This window comes from Diceros bicornis, chromosome 14 (assembly GCF_020826845.1).
Source record: "Diceros bicornis minor isolate mBicDic1 chromosome 14, mDicBic1.mat.cur, whole genome shotgun sequence".
In the NCBI taxonomy this organism is placed as follows: domain Eukaryota; kingdom Metazoa; phylum Chordata; class Mammalia; order Perissodactyla; family Rhinocerotidae; genus Diceros; species Diceros bicornis.
Window position 1 is genome coordinate 43635261 of NC_080753.1, and position 15440 is coordinate 43650700.

A 15440-nucleotide genomic window follows, 5' to 3' on the forward strand; every position below is an offset into this window, starting at 1 on the left:
AGAGTCATTGCCTCTGAGCGCAGGATTGTGGGTTGTGGTGGAGAGAGAACACTAATTTTTGTTGGAAACCTTCTAGTACTATTTTACTAATTAAACTTTGTATATAATCATTGCCATGAAAATAAAATTACCAAAAAAATCTGTATCCGCCATATAATGACTCTGACCTTGTGTAATCACTTGTGAGCCACTTAAGTTCTCTGGAGCTCACTTTTCTTCATCACGGATAACAACTGTTTCAAGAGAATTGAAAGAGACCATAACATTTAAAGCATGTATTTAGATGTAGGACCATTGTAGGCTCTCAGTGTTACTGGTTTTGATTGTCAATGATTCCACTTCTTTTAATTTTAAAGTGTTGTCATGTATATGTTTTTTTAAAAATTTGATCTTTACAATATCTGTTAAATAGCACAGATTTCTCATTTTATAGTTATCAAAGATTGGTATAAACATTGAATATTAAGTGTCCTAGAGAGTAATAGTTTTGTTTCTTTTATGTTGTGATATTTTCCTAATCTAGGTAGTTACAAATAGTATACCTGGTGTTTATCATAAATTGATGTTTTTAATTAGGTACAGCCCAGATGTGATATTTCTACAAGAAGTTATTCCTCCATATTGTAGCTACCTAAAGAAGAAAGCAAGTAGTTATGAGATTGTTACAGGTAACATTTTTCCTGTTATTTAACTTGTCTTTTTCTTTGAAAAAGAAGTCAGTGAAAAAGATAAATCAAAGTTAGCCTGTTGGAGCATAGATGAGAAAAAGCACAGATAAAAGAAATTTGAGAAAGATAAGCCAGACACAGGATACTAAAAAAACTGTAGGAGAATATGTTATACAGCTTAATGTTAATGTATGTGAAAAAGTGGTTGAAATGGATGATTTTTCAGGAAAATATAAATTGCCAAAATTTGAGACACTGAGTAGCTTTTTGGTGAAATTAAATTGTTAAAAATTTTAAGCATGATAATTGCATTGCAGTTATGCTTTTTCAACAAGTCTTTATCTTTAAAAAATCCCTTTTTATTTTGTTCTTTTTCCAGCTTTTTGCCCTGAATAATTTAGTTTTTTGATTTTCCATCTACTTTGTTTTTAAAGTGCATTTAACATACCACTTTGGCTACATTTCATGGTTTTTGGCTAAATCTCATCCTTTCTTGGACTTTCACTTCTTTTACATAATATGTGATTTTAATTTTGATTTATTCTTTAATCCAGAATTGCTAAGGAGAAGGTTCTCTCTCAGTCTCTGTCTCCCTGTCTCTCTCTTTGTAGGACTTTTGTGCGTTCTCTTAGGGATTCTTTTTGCCTCTCTCCTGTTTTGGATTTCTTGTTTTTTTGAATCCCATGCTTTCATTTTTCTTGGTTTACTTCCTCATTTTATTGGAGCACATTCTCTAATCACTTTCCAAGAAATAGTGCTTGGAGAATGAAGTTTTTAAGTCCTAGCATTTTTAAAAATGCTTGTGTTGTATCCTCATCGTTGGTTGACAGTTTGGCTGGACGTAGATTTCTAGGTAGCAAGTCATTTTCCCTCAGAATTTTGAAGGCATTATTTCAGTGTTCTAGTTTCCATTATTGATGATCATAAGTCTGATGCCATTCTAATTCCTGTTCTTCCCCCCTCCCATCCAGAAGCCTTGAGGGTCTTCTTTTTAACCCTAGTGTTCTTTGGGTCTTTTTTTATTTATTGTGCTGAATGCTTGGTAGAGACTTTCAGTTTGGATTTTGTGACCTTCAGTTCTGGAAACTTCTTTTTTTCTCTCTCTCTCCCTCCTTTCCTCCCTCCCTCTCCCTCTTCCTTCTCCTTCCTTCTTCCCTTTCTGCCTCCTCTCTCTCCCCTTCCCTCCCCCTCTCCCAACTTCCTCTCCCCTTCTGGCCCACCTACCATCTTTCTAGTTTCCCTGCCTCCTTCCCTTTGCCTTTCATTCTTTTCTCCTTTCCTCTCCTTTTTCCTTCCTCCCTTCTCTTCCTTTTCCTCTTCTTTCTCTCCCTCTCTCTTCCTCCCTTCTTCCCTTCGTTATTCTCTCTTTACCCCTTCCCTTTTTCCGGAATCCCTCTTTGTCAAATGGTAGACCTCCTTGGTTGATCCTTGAATTTTCATATATTTCTCTCTTATTTTCCCATCTCTTTACTATCTATCTGTTCTACTTTCTTGGCAACTGTCTTGATTTTAGATATCATTATTTTAACTTCCCAGTGCTCGTGTTCACCAAATGTCTCTTTTTTAGAACTTTCTATTCTTGATTTATGGGTGCAGCATCTTATCTCTGAGGATATCAGGCTTTTTTAATTTAGTTTTTTTGTTTGTTTTAGGTTTTAATCTCTTTCCCTGCATTGTTTTCAATCTTTCTTTTTGTTTGTTTTAGTGTCTGTCCTTCATATTAGAGCTGTTCCCTAAATGTATAGGGGTTCTTAGTTCTTGGTTCGCCTGTATACTCCAGGTATTAAAAAGCCAATTACAGTTCAGTATCCCAGGGCGGTGGATGCAGTGCCCTCACCACAGCTGGGTAAGGGATTGATTGTGGAGCAAACTGCTTGTTCATTCGGGAGAGACCCCCAAGTGTCAGTCTGGCAGGATAAAAAAGCCTTTTAATCTGAGGCCATTCCGTTTCTCTAAAAAAAAAAAAACCTCTCTAGCTTTCCATCTTCTGGATGTGGGGCGGGGGTGGCGTGCTTGTTTAGCCTGCCGGCTGGAAGAAGGTAAAAGAAGGGAGCTGAGGTGTCCTCTCTCGAGGAGGCACACTTTCACTTGATCTCTGTGTTCAGTCTCACACCTCAGGCCTTTTCTCTCTCTCGCCGTCCAGTGACTGGTGACTCTGAGGCCTCTAAGATTCCGTTTCTCTTTAAACCTCTAGTCTGCTCTTAGCAGAGCGGTGATCACTTGGCTGTCAGGGGTTGGGGAAGAGACCTGGGGTGTGTTGAACCTTGAGCTAGCCCTCCTGTTTTAGTACCTTACCTTTGTGTTCAAGGGCTTAGTTTCCAGGCTTTGGTGGAACAAATCTGCTTGCTTCCTGTCTGTGGCTCTCTGCTACCGGCACCCAAGCCGTTTCCCTCTGTTGTGATAAACCAGTCACTGCTTCTCCGTCTACTTTGTTTTCTGACAAACTGTTGGAAGCTTTCATTCACTGCCCCTCCACTTCTATTCTCTTTCCTTCTTGCAGGTTTATACTCTTCTAAATTTTTTATTCATTTACTATAATTTTTCTGGTGCTTCCAGAGTGAGAGGTAAATGCACGTCAACTTGCGTCAGTTTAAGTCTCGTCTACTCTGTTTTTCAGAAATTTCTCAAATTTTCTTGTTTGGTATTGGCGACATTAACTATTTTTGGCACTGTGTGAATTCATTTTTATTTTTATATTCCTTCCATACTTCTAGTTACATTTGGGAAGGAGCAGGTAAACATAAGGACATGGTTGACCATCTTCAACTATTTTGAAATAATAATTTACTTAAAGATTTAGATCCATTTAAATATCTATACCTGTTTGTTGTAAAATCTTCAGGGGAACTTGTGATAAACTGCAAAATGCCCTTGACCTCTCAGCCTAAATTCTTTTCCACAAACATTTGAAGGTAATGAAGAAGGATATTTCACAGCTATAATGTTGAAGAAATCGAGAGTGAAATTTAAAAGCCAAGAGATTATACCTTTTCCAAATACAAAGATGATGAGAAATCTTTTGTGTGTGCATGTAAGTGATTTTTTTAAATTGATTGTTTTTTTAAAAAAAGAATGTGCTGTTTTTTATAGTTACATGGTGATGTCTTTTTTAAAAAACCATTTCCTGTAGAGAAAAATTTGCTCCACACTTATAGATTTTTAAAAATAGTCTTGAAGAGCTTTGTAAACTGTTTTTACATAAATTTCAAATACAGACAAAATTTGTAAAAATAAAATCCTTGATCCATTAGATGTTTTCCTAAGAATATTTAAGAGTTTGCTAACATTCCACATTTCCTTCCTAAGGTAGTCTTTTTACTAAATGCACTGTACATAGTACTGTGTTGTACACTCTGTGAGGCTTACAAAAATGAGTCAGATTGAACTTGCTCTCATAGAGTAGCAAGGGAAAGATTATATATGTAGTTACTAAAATAAAGGAAAGGCATAAATGCCACAGGAGAGGTATAATGATGTGCCATGGAAGTTTAGAGAAAGGAGAGGTGACTTAGCTAGATTTTTTTTTGTTTTTTTCTAAATTGCGGTATAATTGACATACCATGTTAGTTTCAGGTATACAACGTAATGATTCGATATTTGTATATATTGCAAAATGATCACCACAATAAGTCTAGTTAACATCTGTCACCATACATAGAAATTTTTTTTTCCTATGATGAGATTAGCTAGGTTGTTTAGTGAAAATTTCATGAAGGAAGTTGTATTTGAATTCGGCCCTGAAAAATGTGTAAGATGTAGACATTAAGAACAGTCCAGGCGGCAGAACCACCATGAGCATACTTGCAAATTGCAAGTGGCAAGGTATGTATAAATCAAACCGGGCATAAATGGGTGTAAATGAGCATTCTGTTCAGTTGGATGTAGAGGGCACAAAGAGGGGTGTGTGACAGGAAGTAGGTAGAGTAGATTGGATCCAGATTATAGAAGATCGTGAGTGCCCAATATGAAAGAATTTGGACTTGATTCTGTAGGCAATTAGTCAAAAAAAGGTCAGTTAAATTAATGAATGAGAATCATTTACCATTTGCAATTAAGATACCAACAATGTAGGATCTATTATTATTTAGAGTGCCAGGCTCTTGATAATATAGCAGTAAGTAAAAGAAGCATCTTTCCTTTCAAGTGACTCATGGCTTTGTAGGAGAGAAATAATGGTGCTGTAATTCAGTCTAGGGGACTTTCAAAACAGTCTTTCCAGCATGTTATAGGAGTATAGAGGAGGGAGCCACTGACTGCCTGGGGACATTGGGGAAGGCTCTCAGTGAAGGTGATATTTGAAATAGATCTTGAAGTATTAGTGGGTGCTTGCTAAGTAGTCTTCTTTGGGAGCAGGGTTAGTGCTTTATACTTCTTTGACCTAGAAGGATAAGCACAGTGCTGATTATATAGTTTTTGCTTTAGTTTCAGTTGAATAATTGCTGATTCTGTTTTCAAAGTTAAGCATTAGTGGTTAGAGGATAATTGTAACAAGTATTATTATTTATCCTGTTGCAGGTGAATGTGTCAGGAAATGAACTTTGCCTTATGACTTCCCATTTGGAGAGCACCAGAGGGCATGCTAAGGAACGAATAAATCAGTTAAAAATGGTTTTGAAGAAAATACAAGAGGCTCCAGAGTCAGCTACCATTATATTTGCTGGAGATACAAATTTAAGGGATCAAGAAGTGAGTGGTAAAGTCACTTCAAATGTTTATGGGCAGATTATTGCTGTGGAAACTAATTTAGGTTCCTTTTGACCAAAGCTCTTAAAAGTAGGACCTTCATTCACTCAAAATGTGTAAGTGACCTTGTGGATGCAATTGAGCAAATATCTGTTTAGCCCATGCAATGTGCCTAGCACTGGGGAAGCAGAGGCAGGAGGGGCTCTTACATTACTGGGGAAAAGAAGTACTGCACGTGAAACAGACAACACAAAACAGTAGATGTTGATTAACGAGAGGTATAAAGAAAATAATGATTGGAAGAGTTTAGAAAAGGTCAGGTTTATTTGCAGTTTCTCTAGTTGCAAAAGGTGAAAAGAACAGAAAGATTTGACCATCATAGTTGTCCCTAACTCTCACTTCCTTCTCGAGTTTTCTTTTTTCAACCTTTTTTAGCCTTTTTTCCTGCTACCACCATGTCCAGGTCTGAAACAACAAAGTCTTTCCTCTTAGTTCGGTTGAGACGTGTTGGGATTTTTCAGGGCTTTTATTTAGAACATATTAAATGGTAAGCCTGCCTTGCCTTTTCTCCTCATTCTGGCTGAGTTCATATCAGAGTAAAGTGAATTGAAATGGAGATTCTGTTTATTTTCACTGCCATAAGGTCCAGGACTGGAGGAAAAAGTGAAATGGAAAGTGAAAGCATGACAAGACTTAATGCCAGAATGAAGGCAGTATCCCAAATCAAGGAAATGGTGCTCTATTTACCTCAGTGACTTTGTGTATTTGTACACAGATTATTTTAAAAAGTCAAGCTTTCGATTGGACTATTTGCAAATCAGTAACTTTATGGCAGCTATGTTTCTTAGTACCTGGTTGACTAACTTACCTACTTAAAAAAATATCCTGCTTTTCAGGGGTCGGGCCAGTCATGTAGTGGTTGTGTTTGTGCACTCCGCTTCAGTGGCCTGGGGTTCGCAGGTTCGGATCCTGGGCGTGGACCTACGTACTGCTTATCAAGCAATGCTGTTGCGGCAGCCCATATACAAAATAGAGGGTAATGGGCACTGATGTTAGCTCAGGGCTAATCTTCCTCAGCGAAAAGAGGAGGCTTGGCAACGGGTGTTAGCTCAGGGCCGATCTTCCTCACCAAAAAAAAAAAGTTAAAAACAAAATCCTGCTTTTCAACAAATAGTGTTGGGAAAACTGGATGTCCACATGCAGAGAAATGAAGTTGGATCCTAACTTTACAACCTAAAGTTTGTAACTTTACAACAAAAGTTTACTCAAAATAGATCAAAGACCTAAAGGTAAGAGCTAAAACTATAAAACTCTTAGAAGAAAACAGGGGAAAAGCTTCATGACATCAGATTTGCCAGTGATTTCTTGGATATGACACCAGTAGCACAGACAACAAAAGAAAAAATAGGTAAGGTGGACTTCATCAAAACTAAAAACTTTTGTGCATCAAAGGATACTATCAATGGAGTGAAAAGGCAGCCCGTGGAATGGGAGAAAATATTTGCAAATCACCTGACAAGCAGTTAATATTCAGAATATATAAAGAGCTCCTACAATAAAAAAAAAACTTGGTTAAAAAGTGAGCAAAAGATTTAAATAGACATTTCTCTGAAGAAGATAGACAGATGGCCAATAGGTACATGAAAAGATGCTCAGCATTGCTGATTATTAGAGAAATACAAATCAAAACCACGAGATACCACTTCATATCCATTAGTGTCATTATCAGAAAAACAGAAAATAAGTGTGGTGAGGATGTGGAGAAATTGGAACTCTCATGCAAGGCTGGTGGGAATATAAAATGGTGCAGCTATTGTGGTGTGGGGATTCCTCCAAAATTTAAACATAGAATTTCCATAATTTCCACAATTCCACTTCTGGGTGTATACCCAAAACAAATAAAAGCAGAGTCTCAAAGAGATATTTCTACCCCTATGTTCATAGCACCATTATTTGCAATAGCTAAAATATAGAAGCAATCCAAGTGCCCACTGACAGATGAATGGATAACAAAATATTCCACTGACATGCAGTGGAATATTATTCAGCCTTAAAAAGGAAGAAAATACCTACACATGCTACAACATAGATGAACCCTGAAGACCTTATGCTAAGTGAAATAAGCCAGTCACAGAAGGACAAATATTTCATGATTCCTCTTAAATGAGTTTCCTAAAATAGTCAAATTCATACAGTTAGAAAATAGAATGGTAGTTGCTAGGGGATGAGGGGAGGGTGGAATGGGGAGTTAGTATTTATTGGATATATAGTTTCAGTTTGGGAACGTGGGAAAAATGGTTCTAGAGATGGATGGTGGCGGTGGTTGCACGATAATGTGGATGTACTTAATGCCGTAGAACTGTACACATTAAAATGGTAAATTTTATGTATATTTACCACAATAAAATTTTTTTAAAAATCCTAGAGAGTGAATGGCAGAAGGAAGGATTAATATTAGTAAATTTCAGATAAAACTGAAGGCAGTTGACATTATTGGATACATAAACGGTATACTTGTAAATTTATAGACTAACAGTTTTGCCTTCTTTTCACTTGTGTTCCTTTTTTTACAAACTGCTAAAAGCAATAACTGAGGCCTTGGATTTTCAGCCTTCTAAGTTTTATCTGACACTCAGCAACTATTTATGGCAGAAGAGAAAGGGCAGATTCCAGACTTCCTTGGCTACCTTGATATTTTAATATTATTTATTACCATGCAGCAAAATAGTTTTTATAGTATATCTAGTTATAACTAACATAGCTAGTTTTGCATTTGTGCATTAATAAATAATTCATGACATTCTGATTTGAAGTGTTGCACTTCGATGTGATAGTACTAAAGACAGCTTTTCAAATTAAAGGAAAAAAGACTGTGACTCTTACAGTTTTCTTTCTTTTTCTTTTCAGGTTACCAAATGTGGTGGTTTACCCAACAACATTTTAGATGTCTGGGAGTTTTTGGGCAAACCTAAGCATTGCCAGTATACATGGGATACACAAATGAACTCTAATCTTGGAATACCTGCTACTTGTAAGCTTCGTTTTGATCGAATATTTTTCAGAGCAGCAGCAGAAGGTGGCCACGTTATTCCCCGAAGTTTGGACCTCCTTGGGTTGGAAAAACTGGACTGTGGTAGATTTCCTAGTGATCACTGGGGTCTTCTGTGTAACTTAGATGTAATATTGTGAAATGCTTTTCAAATGGGAGTTTCAATGTTCTGAGTAATTTTGTTCTGGACTTTTGCAAATACAATTTGTAGCTGCCTAGAAAGGTAGGTTTAATAGGAGAAATTAATATGCTGGATAATTGTAACAAAAGAAAAAGCTACTGTGATTTTCTTTTGTGGATTGCATCCTCAGATTTCAGAACTAAATATTAATGTTTATTTAGACTAAAGCATACCTGTGTTCAGAGTATGAGGCCTCTTAATGAAAGGGAACAAAAGGCTATTGGAGCTTTTAATAGTGCTCATAGGTGCCAGCTGGATTTCAAGCCGGGCCACATTGTCTTTGGGCTAGCCTTTGTATTTGGGCTAGCCTTTGTATTTGATTTATTTTTTACATCAGGAACCAAAATAGTTGATACCTTACATAAGTCTTCAAATAAAAAAATAAGTTACTGAGTCCTTGGAACTGGATCTTTTAATAATATTTTACAAATTCAGATAATCTTAAATGAAAAAGCCATGATCATCTGCATTTAAGTGGATGACAACTATCCTATATCAGACTTTATTTCTGTCAGCTAACAACATAATTAGTAAGCTATAAATGAACTCTTGTGATTTAAAATTCCTTATCTTTTTAAGATTCATGTTTGTAGTTATGTCACCAGTAGAGGCAAATTAGGCTTGATAATGATTAAAGTCAGTTTTATGGTGACATTGGACTTTTTTCCTAAGAGAAAAATAAATGTGTAAAGAGAAATAGCCTTCTAGTTTTGCTACTTATAAAATTGAATTATTTTACAATTGAATTATTTTACAAGAGGTGAATAAGGAACACTTTTACATGTGCTTTAAGGAAACATTTTTTTCTCAGAGAAATGTACTTTAGATAAAGAATTTTTCCTCAGAGAAATGTACTTTAAATAAAGAATTTTACTTGTTTATAGTTTGTTTTAGTGCTCATGATAGGATTGAAGTTTTTACCTGCTTCCTGTTTCTGGCTCTACCGCTGTTGCTTCACCTCTGTGTGGAAGAAAACAGCTTTCCACGTTGCTTCTCACTCTGCCAAGAATTACCAAGAATATATTGACATCCTCAGTATAAAAAAAGGAAAGCTGCGGCCAGCCCCATGGCCAGGTGGTTGAGTTCAGCGCACTCCACTTCGGCAGACTGGTTCGGTTCCTGGGCACGGACCTACACCACTCGTCGGTGGCCATGCTGTGGCAGTGACCCACATACAAAATAGAGGAAGGTTGGCACAGATGGTAGCTCAGGGTGAATCTTCCTCAAGCAAAGAGGAGGATTGGCAACAGATGTTAGCTCAGGGCCAATCTTCCTCAGCAAAAATAAATATATAAGGAAAGCCAGTGGGAATAATTAGAATGAGAAGTAGCAGAACTTTATTTTCATCAGGGGTGTCAAAGTTAACAACTAAAACACCTAAAAAAAGACAAGCTGAATTTATACATAATATTCCCTTTGTAGTGACAATGGAAAGGAGTTTCATATGTTAATCATAATTTTAATAATTAAAAATAAGATGAGAAATAATGCTAATATGTTATAAATTATGGAGGCAATAGTTCATTTTTGTGAGAAAAGGATGTTTCAGGCATAACTTGCTTATTCATTTGGAAGAATAAGTCGGAAGAACCCCACCTCACATCACATTACAAAAAATATCTAGATGAGTGAAAGGCTAAATATAAAAAATAGAATATGTCATAGTGTGTATTAGATTAAATAAAAAATTATCAAATTGTTTTAAAACCATGAAAGGAGTATCATTTCCTTTATATGACTCAGAGCACCCAAGTGAAATACTTTCCCATTGACTGCTTATAGTGACAAAATCTAGGAAACAAGGTATAAGTGAAGTGAATAGGGACAGTCAAATCACTTTTAGTCTGCTTTCATGGGCACTAGTTCTCTAAGAACCTACTAATTTGCAATATCTTGAATTTTTTACTTTGAATCTCAAGCTCTTCCAGTATAGTAGTTTTGCATACCTTACCTCTCTTCTTGGTTAAATCTAACTAAGAAATCTTCTATTTCAATAAGCTACACACCATCTTGGCCACTGATGTGGAATGTACTTGAACCTTACTAGACGTCAGTTTCTCCCACCTTCAAAATAGGATAGTTCTTTGTCTTTTATTGTGCAGCTTAATAAGACAAATGCCCCAAACCAACAGCATATTAACAAGAGCAGAGGAAGTCAGAAAAACTCTACTAAGGATACATCATTTTATCCTTAGTGTCTATTATAGTATCTGGCGTGTAGCGGGAGCTCAATACATGCCCTTTGAATGCTGAAGGGAAGTGGAAGAGAGCAGCCTCACATTTTTGCTAACATTTTCATTCAGTACCAAAATAGATATTATATTCATTATATGTATCAAAATAGGTATTCCTTGTAATGGCTCCAAGTTAACAAAGATGTTATGGTTTAACATTCTGGACTAAGCCCATATGTACTATATTTAAAGACCACTGGGAACAGGCCTGTTGTCTGACTAAATCAGATTTATTAATTTTTAAAATTTTTATTTGATTTTTTTTCCCCCAAAGCCCCAGTAGATAGTTGTATGTCATAGTTGCACAGCTTTCTAGTTGCTGTATGTGGGATGCGGCCTCATTGTGGCCGGAGAAGCGGTGCGTTGGTGCACGCCCGGGATCCGAACCCAGGCCGCCAGCAGCGGAGCGCGCGCACTTAACCGCTAAGCCACGGGGCCGGCCCTAAGTCAGATTTATTGATGTGGTCAGAGGGCACTCTGAGGGTACTGTGGACAGCCATGTGAGAAGAGAAAGGAGGGGAGTGTCCTTCGTATGGTTTGGGTTCCGGTTAAAGGAGTCTAAGGGTTTTGGAATTGCAGATTGGTTCCTGTTTCGGAGGCAGATTGGGAGAAGCAGGGATTAACTAGGGATTGGGTGCTGTCTTGAGGGGAGGAGACTTCAGCAATTGGGTATCACCAGTTACAGATGAGAATAGCAAAGCAAAGGGGGGCTCAGTGGTAAGAAAGCTGTAGTCAGTCAAAGGGGGTGGTTATGTGATTTTTACAGCTGCATGACCTTGGGAGAAACAATATTTCCTATTAACTTTGCATCTGGTTTTATCTGTGTCTGCCCTCCCAGCTTGATCAATTGGCAGGGTTGCCTTTTTCTTTTTAGTCCAAATTGATTTTTTCTCTTTCCATCCTGGACAGGTTTTTAGTCTTTTAATGTGCATTATCTAATTTAATTCCCACGGTTATCCTATATGAGTGCTATTGTCTCTATGTTATAATTCAGGAAACTGGGGTTTAGCAGGATTATGTAACTCGTGCAAGGCCCATCCATAGCTAGTGAACAGCCTCACGGGCTTGTTCATCAGGTCTGTGTGACTCAGTCCTCAGCACTGCACTATACTTTCATAGTCGTGGGAATGTGCAAGGAATGCCCTGGCTTCCTTTTTCTGCCCTATGGTACCATACCTAGTTGCTTGAGCATCTTTATTGTAAGAAGACAGTATAAATGCAAGGAAGAGTCTTTTGCGTGAGTTTTCTGTGGTTCAAATTATCACCTTCCCATAGACGCAAATGTAGTCTAAATGAAATACATTGGGCACCTAGTTAACCTGAAAAGCATGGAGTTGATCTGGGCTTCTCCAGGCACCGGTTTCCATCCTCAGTCAGCAAGCAGCACGTGCTCAAAACATAGTAGGGCATAAAAAGTGGGACCTGTGCATGTGGGATGACTTAGCTTCTGGGGACACCTTCGCAAAGGGTCTTTGGCCCAGGTAGTGCGCTCACGGCTCCCTTGAACCACTCTGGCCCGGGCATTTGGGAGGGGCGCTCATCCCCCAGGCTGCTTAGGACCGTGGTGATAGGGAAGAGGTTGATGAAGGAAAGAAGGTGGGGCAAGCAGGCCGCCCTGCTTCCCGAAAGCCTTCTGCTTGGTCCCCTGCGGGACAGGTGTCGCCCGGGTGCCCATCTGTAGAGCTCAAGCTGGGAGCTGGGAGCTGAGAGCTGGGCAGGGACTGCTGCCCCCCACCCCCGGGGGCGTGTTTGCGCGTGCGCGCGCGTCGCTGTGGTAACCGCGGCGGCGGAAAGGCGCTGAATCACCGGCGCGCGCTTTTCCAGCTCCTGCAGAAGCTGCCGCGGGGGGCGCGCGGGGGTCCTCCGGGGTTGCATCCTTACTAGACCCGGGCTGACCCCGGCGGGCCTGACCTGCCCGGCGCAGAGCCGGGCGCGGGAGCGGTGGCCGCGATCGCTGTCACTGCTGGAGTAAGAGCGCAGCAGTAGCCTCCACCTGTCTCGGCTTTGAGCTAGAGTCGCTCCTCCGGGGCTACGTCCTGGGGAAGAGAAGGCGAGGGTTTTGCTCGGATGGGGCGGTAACCTCCTCTCTAACAGCAGATGCGCGCGCCAGTGTGTGAATGTGGGTGTGTGTGAGGCCGGGAGATGACGACGACGAAGAGCAGGTGGGACGGCGGTGAAGCTCCGAGCCAGCTGCATCGACTGGGGCGAGCTTCAGTGTCGCCAGCAGCGACCCCAGGTACAGTATCCTACCTCCCAGCCCGGCTGGCGGAGTGATGGGAAGGGAGGGCAGCAAGCAGGCAGGTTATGCCAAAGAAAAATAGAATCAGGACGCCTGAGTTTAGGAGGTGAGTTTCTGAAGGTTCTTCTGGACATCTAGGAAAGGACATTTCCTGATTGCTGCATTGATTGATTGTTTCTTAGTAGGGTGGGGTCGGGGAAATTTGCATATTTTCTCAACCTTATGAATGGCATTTCTTAGACCTGTAGAATCGTTTTCTTTAAACTTCGTTTAGTAATATTTAAGTGATCTTGCTGCCATTTGCTAAATTCATTTTGTCTCTCTACCTTACCATAATCTGAAGCTTAAAGCCTTTTAATGGCTTTTCTCTTATTCCCTTTGAACTTCCTTCACGAAATGGATATTAATAAGATATTATTAATCAAGAGCAGAAACCTGAAATTATGCAAGTCATGATTCTTTCGATCATTCCTTCTCTTAATTATATGGAGAGAGAAAAGAATATGATATACAGTCATGTCCATTTTTATTGCTAGTTTGCTCATCCAAACATTTTTGTTTGTGGGTTAAATGTTAGTGGTTTTCCAGTGCTTAAATAGAAAAGTTGAATGATGTTTTTGATAATAATAGAAAAAGTAAATTGTAGACAACTCCTCCCCCCAAAACCAAGAATTTTTGAAGTGAGTGTTAGTTCTTATTTCTTTGTTCCTGAAATTCGTGTTCACTGTCCAGATGCTTTGAATTGTTTATTATAAGGACATCACATTCGTGGAGACTACTGAAGTTATGCCAAATGTAAAATTTTATTTTGTGCTTATTATTTTACATACAAATGAGGAAAACTGGAGATACCAGTTTGGTTTATACACTTAGGAGTCATAGAGAAAGCTGAATTCCTCTGTAATTTGAAAAACAGAAATGTTTTCATTTCTGTATCAAGACTTTTTAGAACTACAGATGATAGACTCATCACACCTTTGCTGTGTAAAATGCCAAGGGAGAGACTTAATTTCCTTTCAGAATTACAAAAATAATTCAGCCAAAATCTTTGTGTATTAAAAAGTCAAAAGAGGGGCCGGCTCTGTGGCTTAGCGGTTAAGTGCGCGCGCTCTGATGCTGGCGGCCCGGGTTCGGATCCCAGGCACGCCCCAAGGCACCACTTCTCCGTCCAACGCGAGGCCGAGTCCCACGTACAGCAACTAGAAGGATGTGAACCTATGACATACAACTATCTACTGGGGCTTTGGGGGGAAAAAAATGAATAAATAAAATCTTTAAAAAGTCAAAAAAGAGCTTCAGTGATTTATTAATGTAAAACAATGGATTTGCTGTTAAATTTTCTTGACTTAATTTTTTTTATAACCAAACAGAGAAGAAGCATTCTCTTTATATGTAGGACCAGGCACGACTGTTTCTGGGGCAGTGATGTAGATTACCAGGTCAGAAGGCCTGTGGCTCTGCCACTTAGTGGGTCTGTCACATTTGGCAAATGCCTCAACCCTGCTAAGCCTCTGTTTCTTCATCTGTAAAATAGGGATAATAAAATAGGACCTATTTAATGGAATTCCTATAAGAATTAAGTAAAATAATACATATAAGAGCTCTTTGCCCATTGCCTAGCATGTAGTAACACTTCAATACAAGTTAGTTATTATTCTTGAGATAAATTTCTTTTCAGGAAATATTTTCTATATCTTCAAAATAATTTCGCATTAAAAATACAATTATTTTGATGTGACCAAAACTTGTTCTGATTTATAATGTCAAATCATCATAAAATGCATAAATTTTTCCTTGCAGCATATTTACAACAGGCCTAGAATAGTGGGTAGGTTATTGTTCTATTTGTTTTTTTAAATCTGTATTTTTACACACTATTCATGTGAATTCAATAGTGAGAAATTTTCTTATTTATTTCTATTAAGCAGTAAAAATGGTTAGACCAAAATAACATCTGTTTTTGCATCATTTGGCAGAGTTTTTTAACAATTGGTATTTGAGTTTCAAAGTAAGGCTTCTTAAAGAAATGACACACACGTAGATAAAGATATGGTGTTGGAGTTTTAGCTCTGTTCCCTTCCAAATAACATTGGTAGAATTATGTTACCTGTTGGAAAGTTTTAGTACATCCAACCTGCTGTGCGTTCTTTTCCTTAAGTTCAAAAAAGCAAGAGATTCTAGTAAACATCTATTTAATTTAAGCAATGTAGCTAGAGTAAGAGGATAACTCAGACCCTAAAATGAATTTTCAAAGCTGGGGTCATTCCATGCTATAATTTAAAGCACCAGAATTATGAGTATTGAGGATAAGTTAACTGCAGTGTTGCCACCCAAAAATTTTAAGCATTACAGTTTGTAGTACGTTTTTCCATGTGGTGATGCAGAA

General features: G+C 38.5%; 2 protein-coding genes across 6 annotated transcripts in view; both read left to right on the forward strand.

Moving 5' to 3' along the window:
* The window catches only part of TDP2 (tyrosyl-DNA phosphodiesterase 2), a 14817-nt gene extending 5357 nt beyond the window's left edge, over positions 1-9460 (forward strand). Inside the window, exons 4-7 of the mRNA XM_058555143.1 lie at positions 577-668; positions 3581-3699; positions 5184-5354; positions 8259-9460. Of these exons, the coding sequence (XP_058411126.1) occupies positions 577-668; positions 3581-3699; positions 5184-5354; positions 8259-8540 (664 nt within the window). The 3' untranslated portion in view covers positions 8541-9460. The remainder of the gene's footprint in view (positions 1-576; positions 669-3580; positions 3700-5183; positions 5355-8258) is intronic.
* A 3202-nt stretch (positions 9461-12662) lies between these two features.
* Positions 12663-15440, forward strand: part of KIAA0319 (KIAA0319 ortholog) — a 104868-nt gene continuing 102090 nt past the window's right edge. For 3 of the 5 annotated variants that reach the window (XM_058555154.1, XM_058555158.1, XM_058555155.1), the window contains exon 1: positions 12663-13051. Coding sequence is in view for 1 of the 5 variants with exons in the window: in XM_058555158.1 (XP_058411141.1) it covers positions 12958-13051 (94 nt within the window). In the remaining 4 variants the exon portion in view is untranslated. Of the gene's footprint in view, positions 13052-13098; positions 13161-15440 lie in introns of those variants that run through there. The other 2 variants (XM_058555150.1, XM_058555153.1) reach the window with 2 other exon arrangements.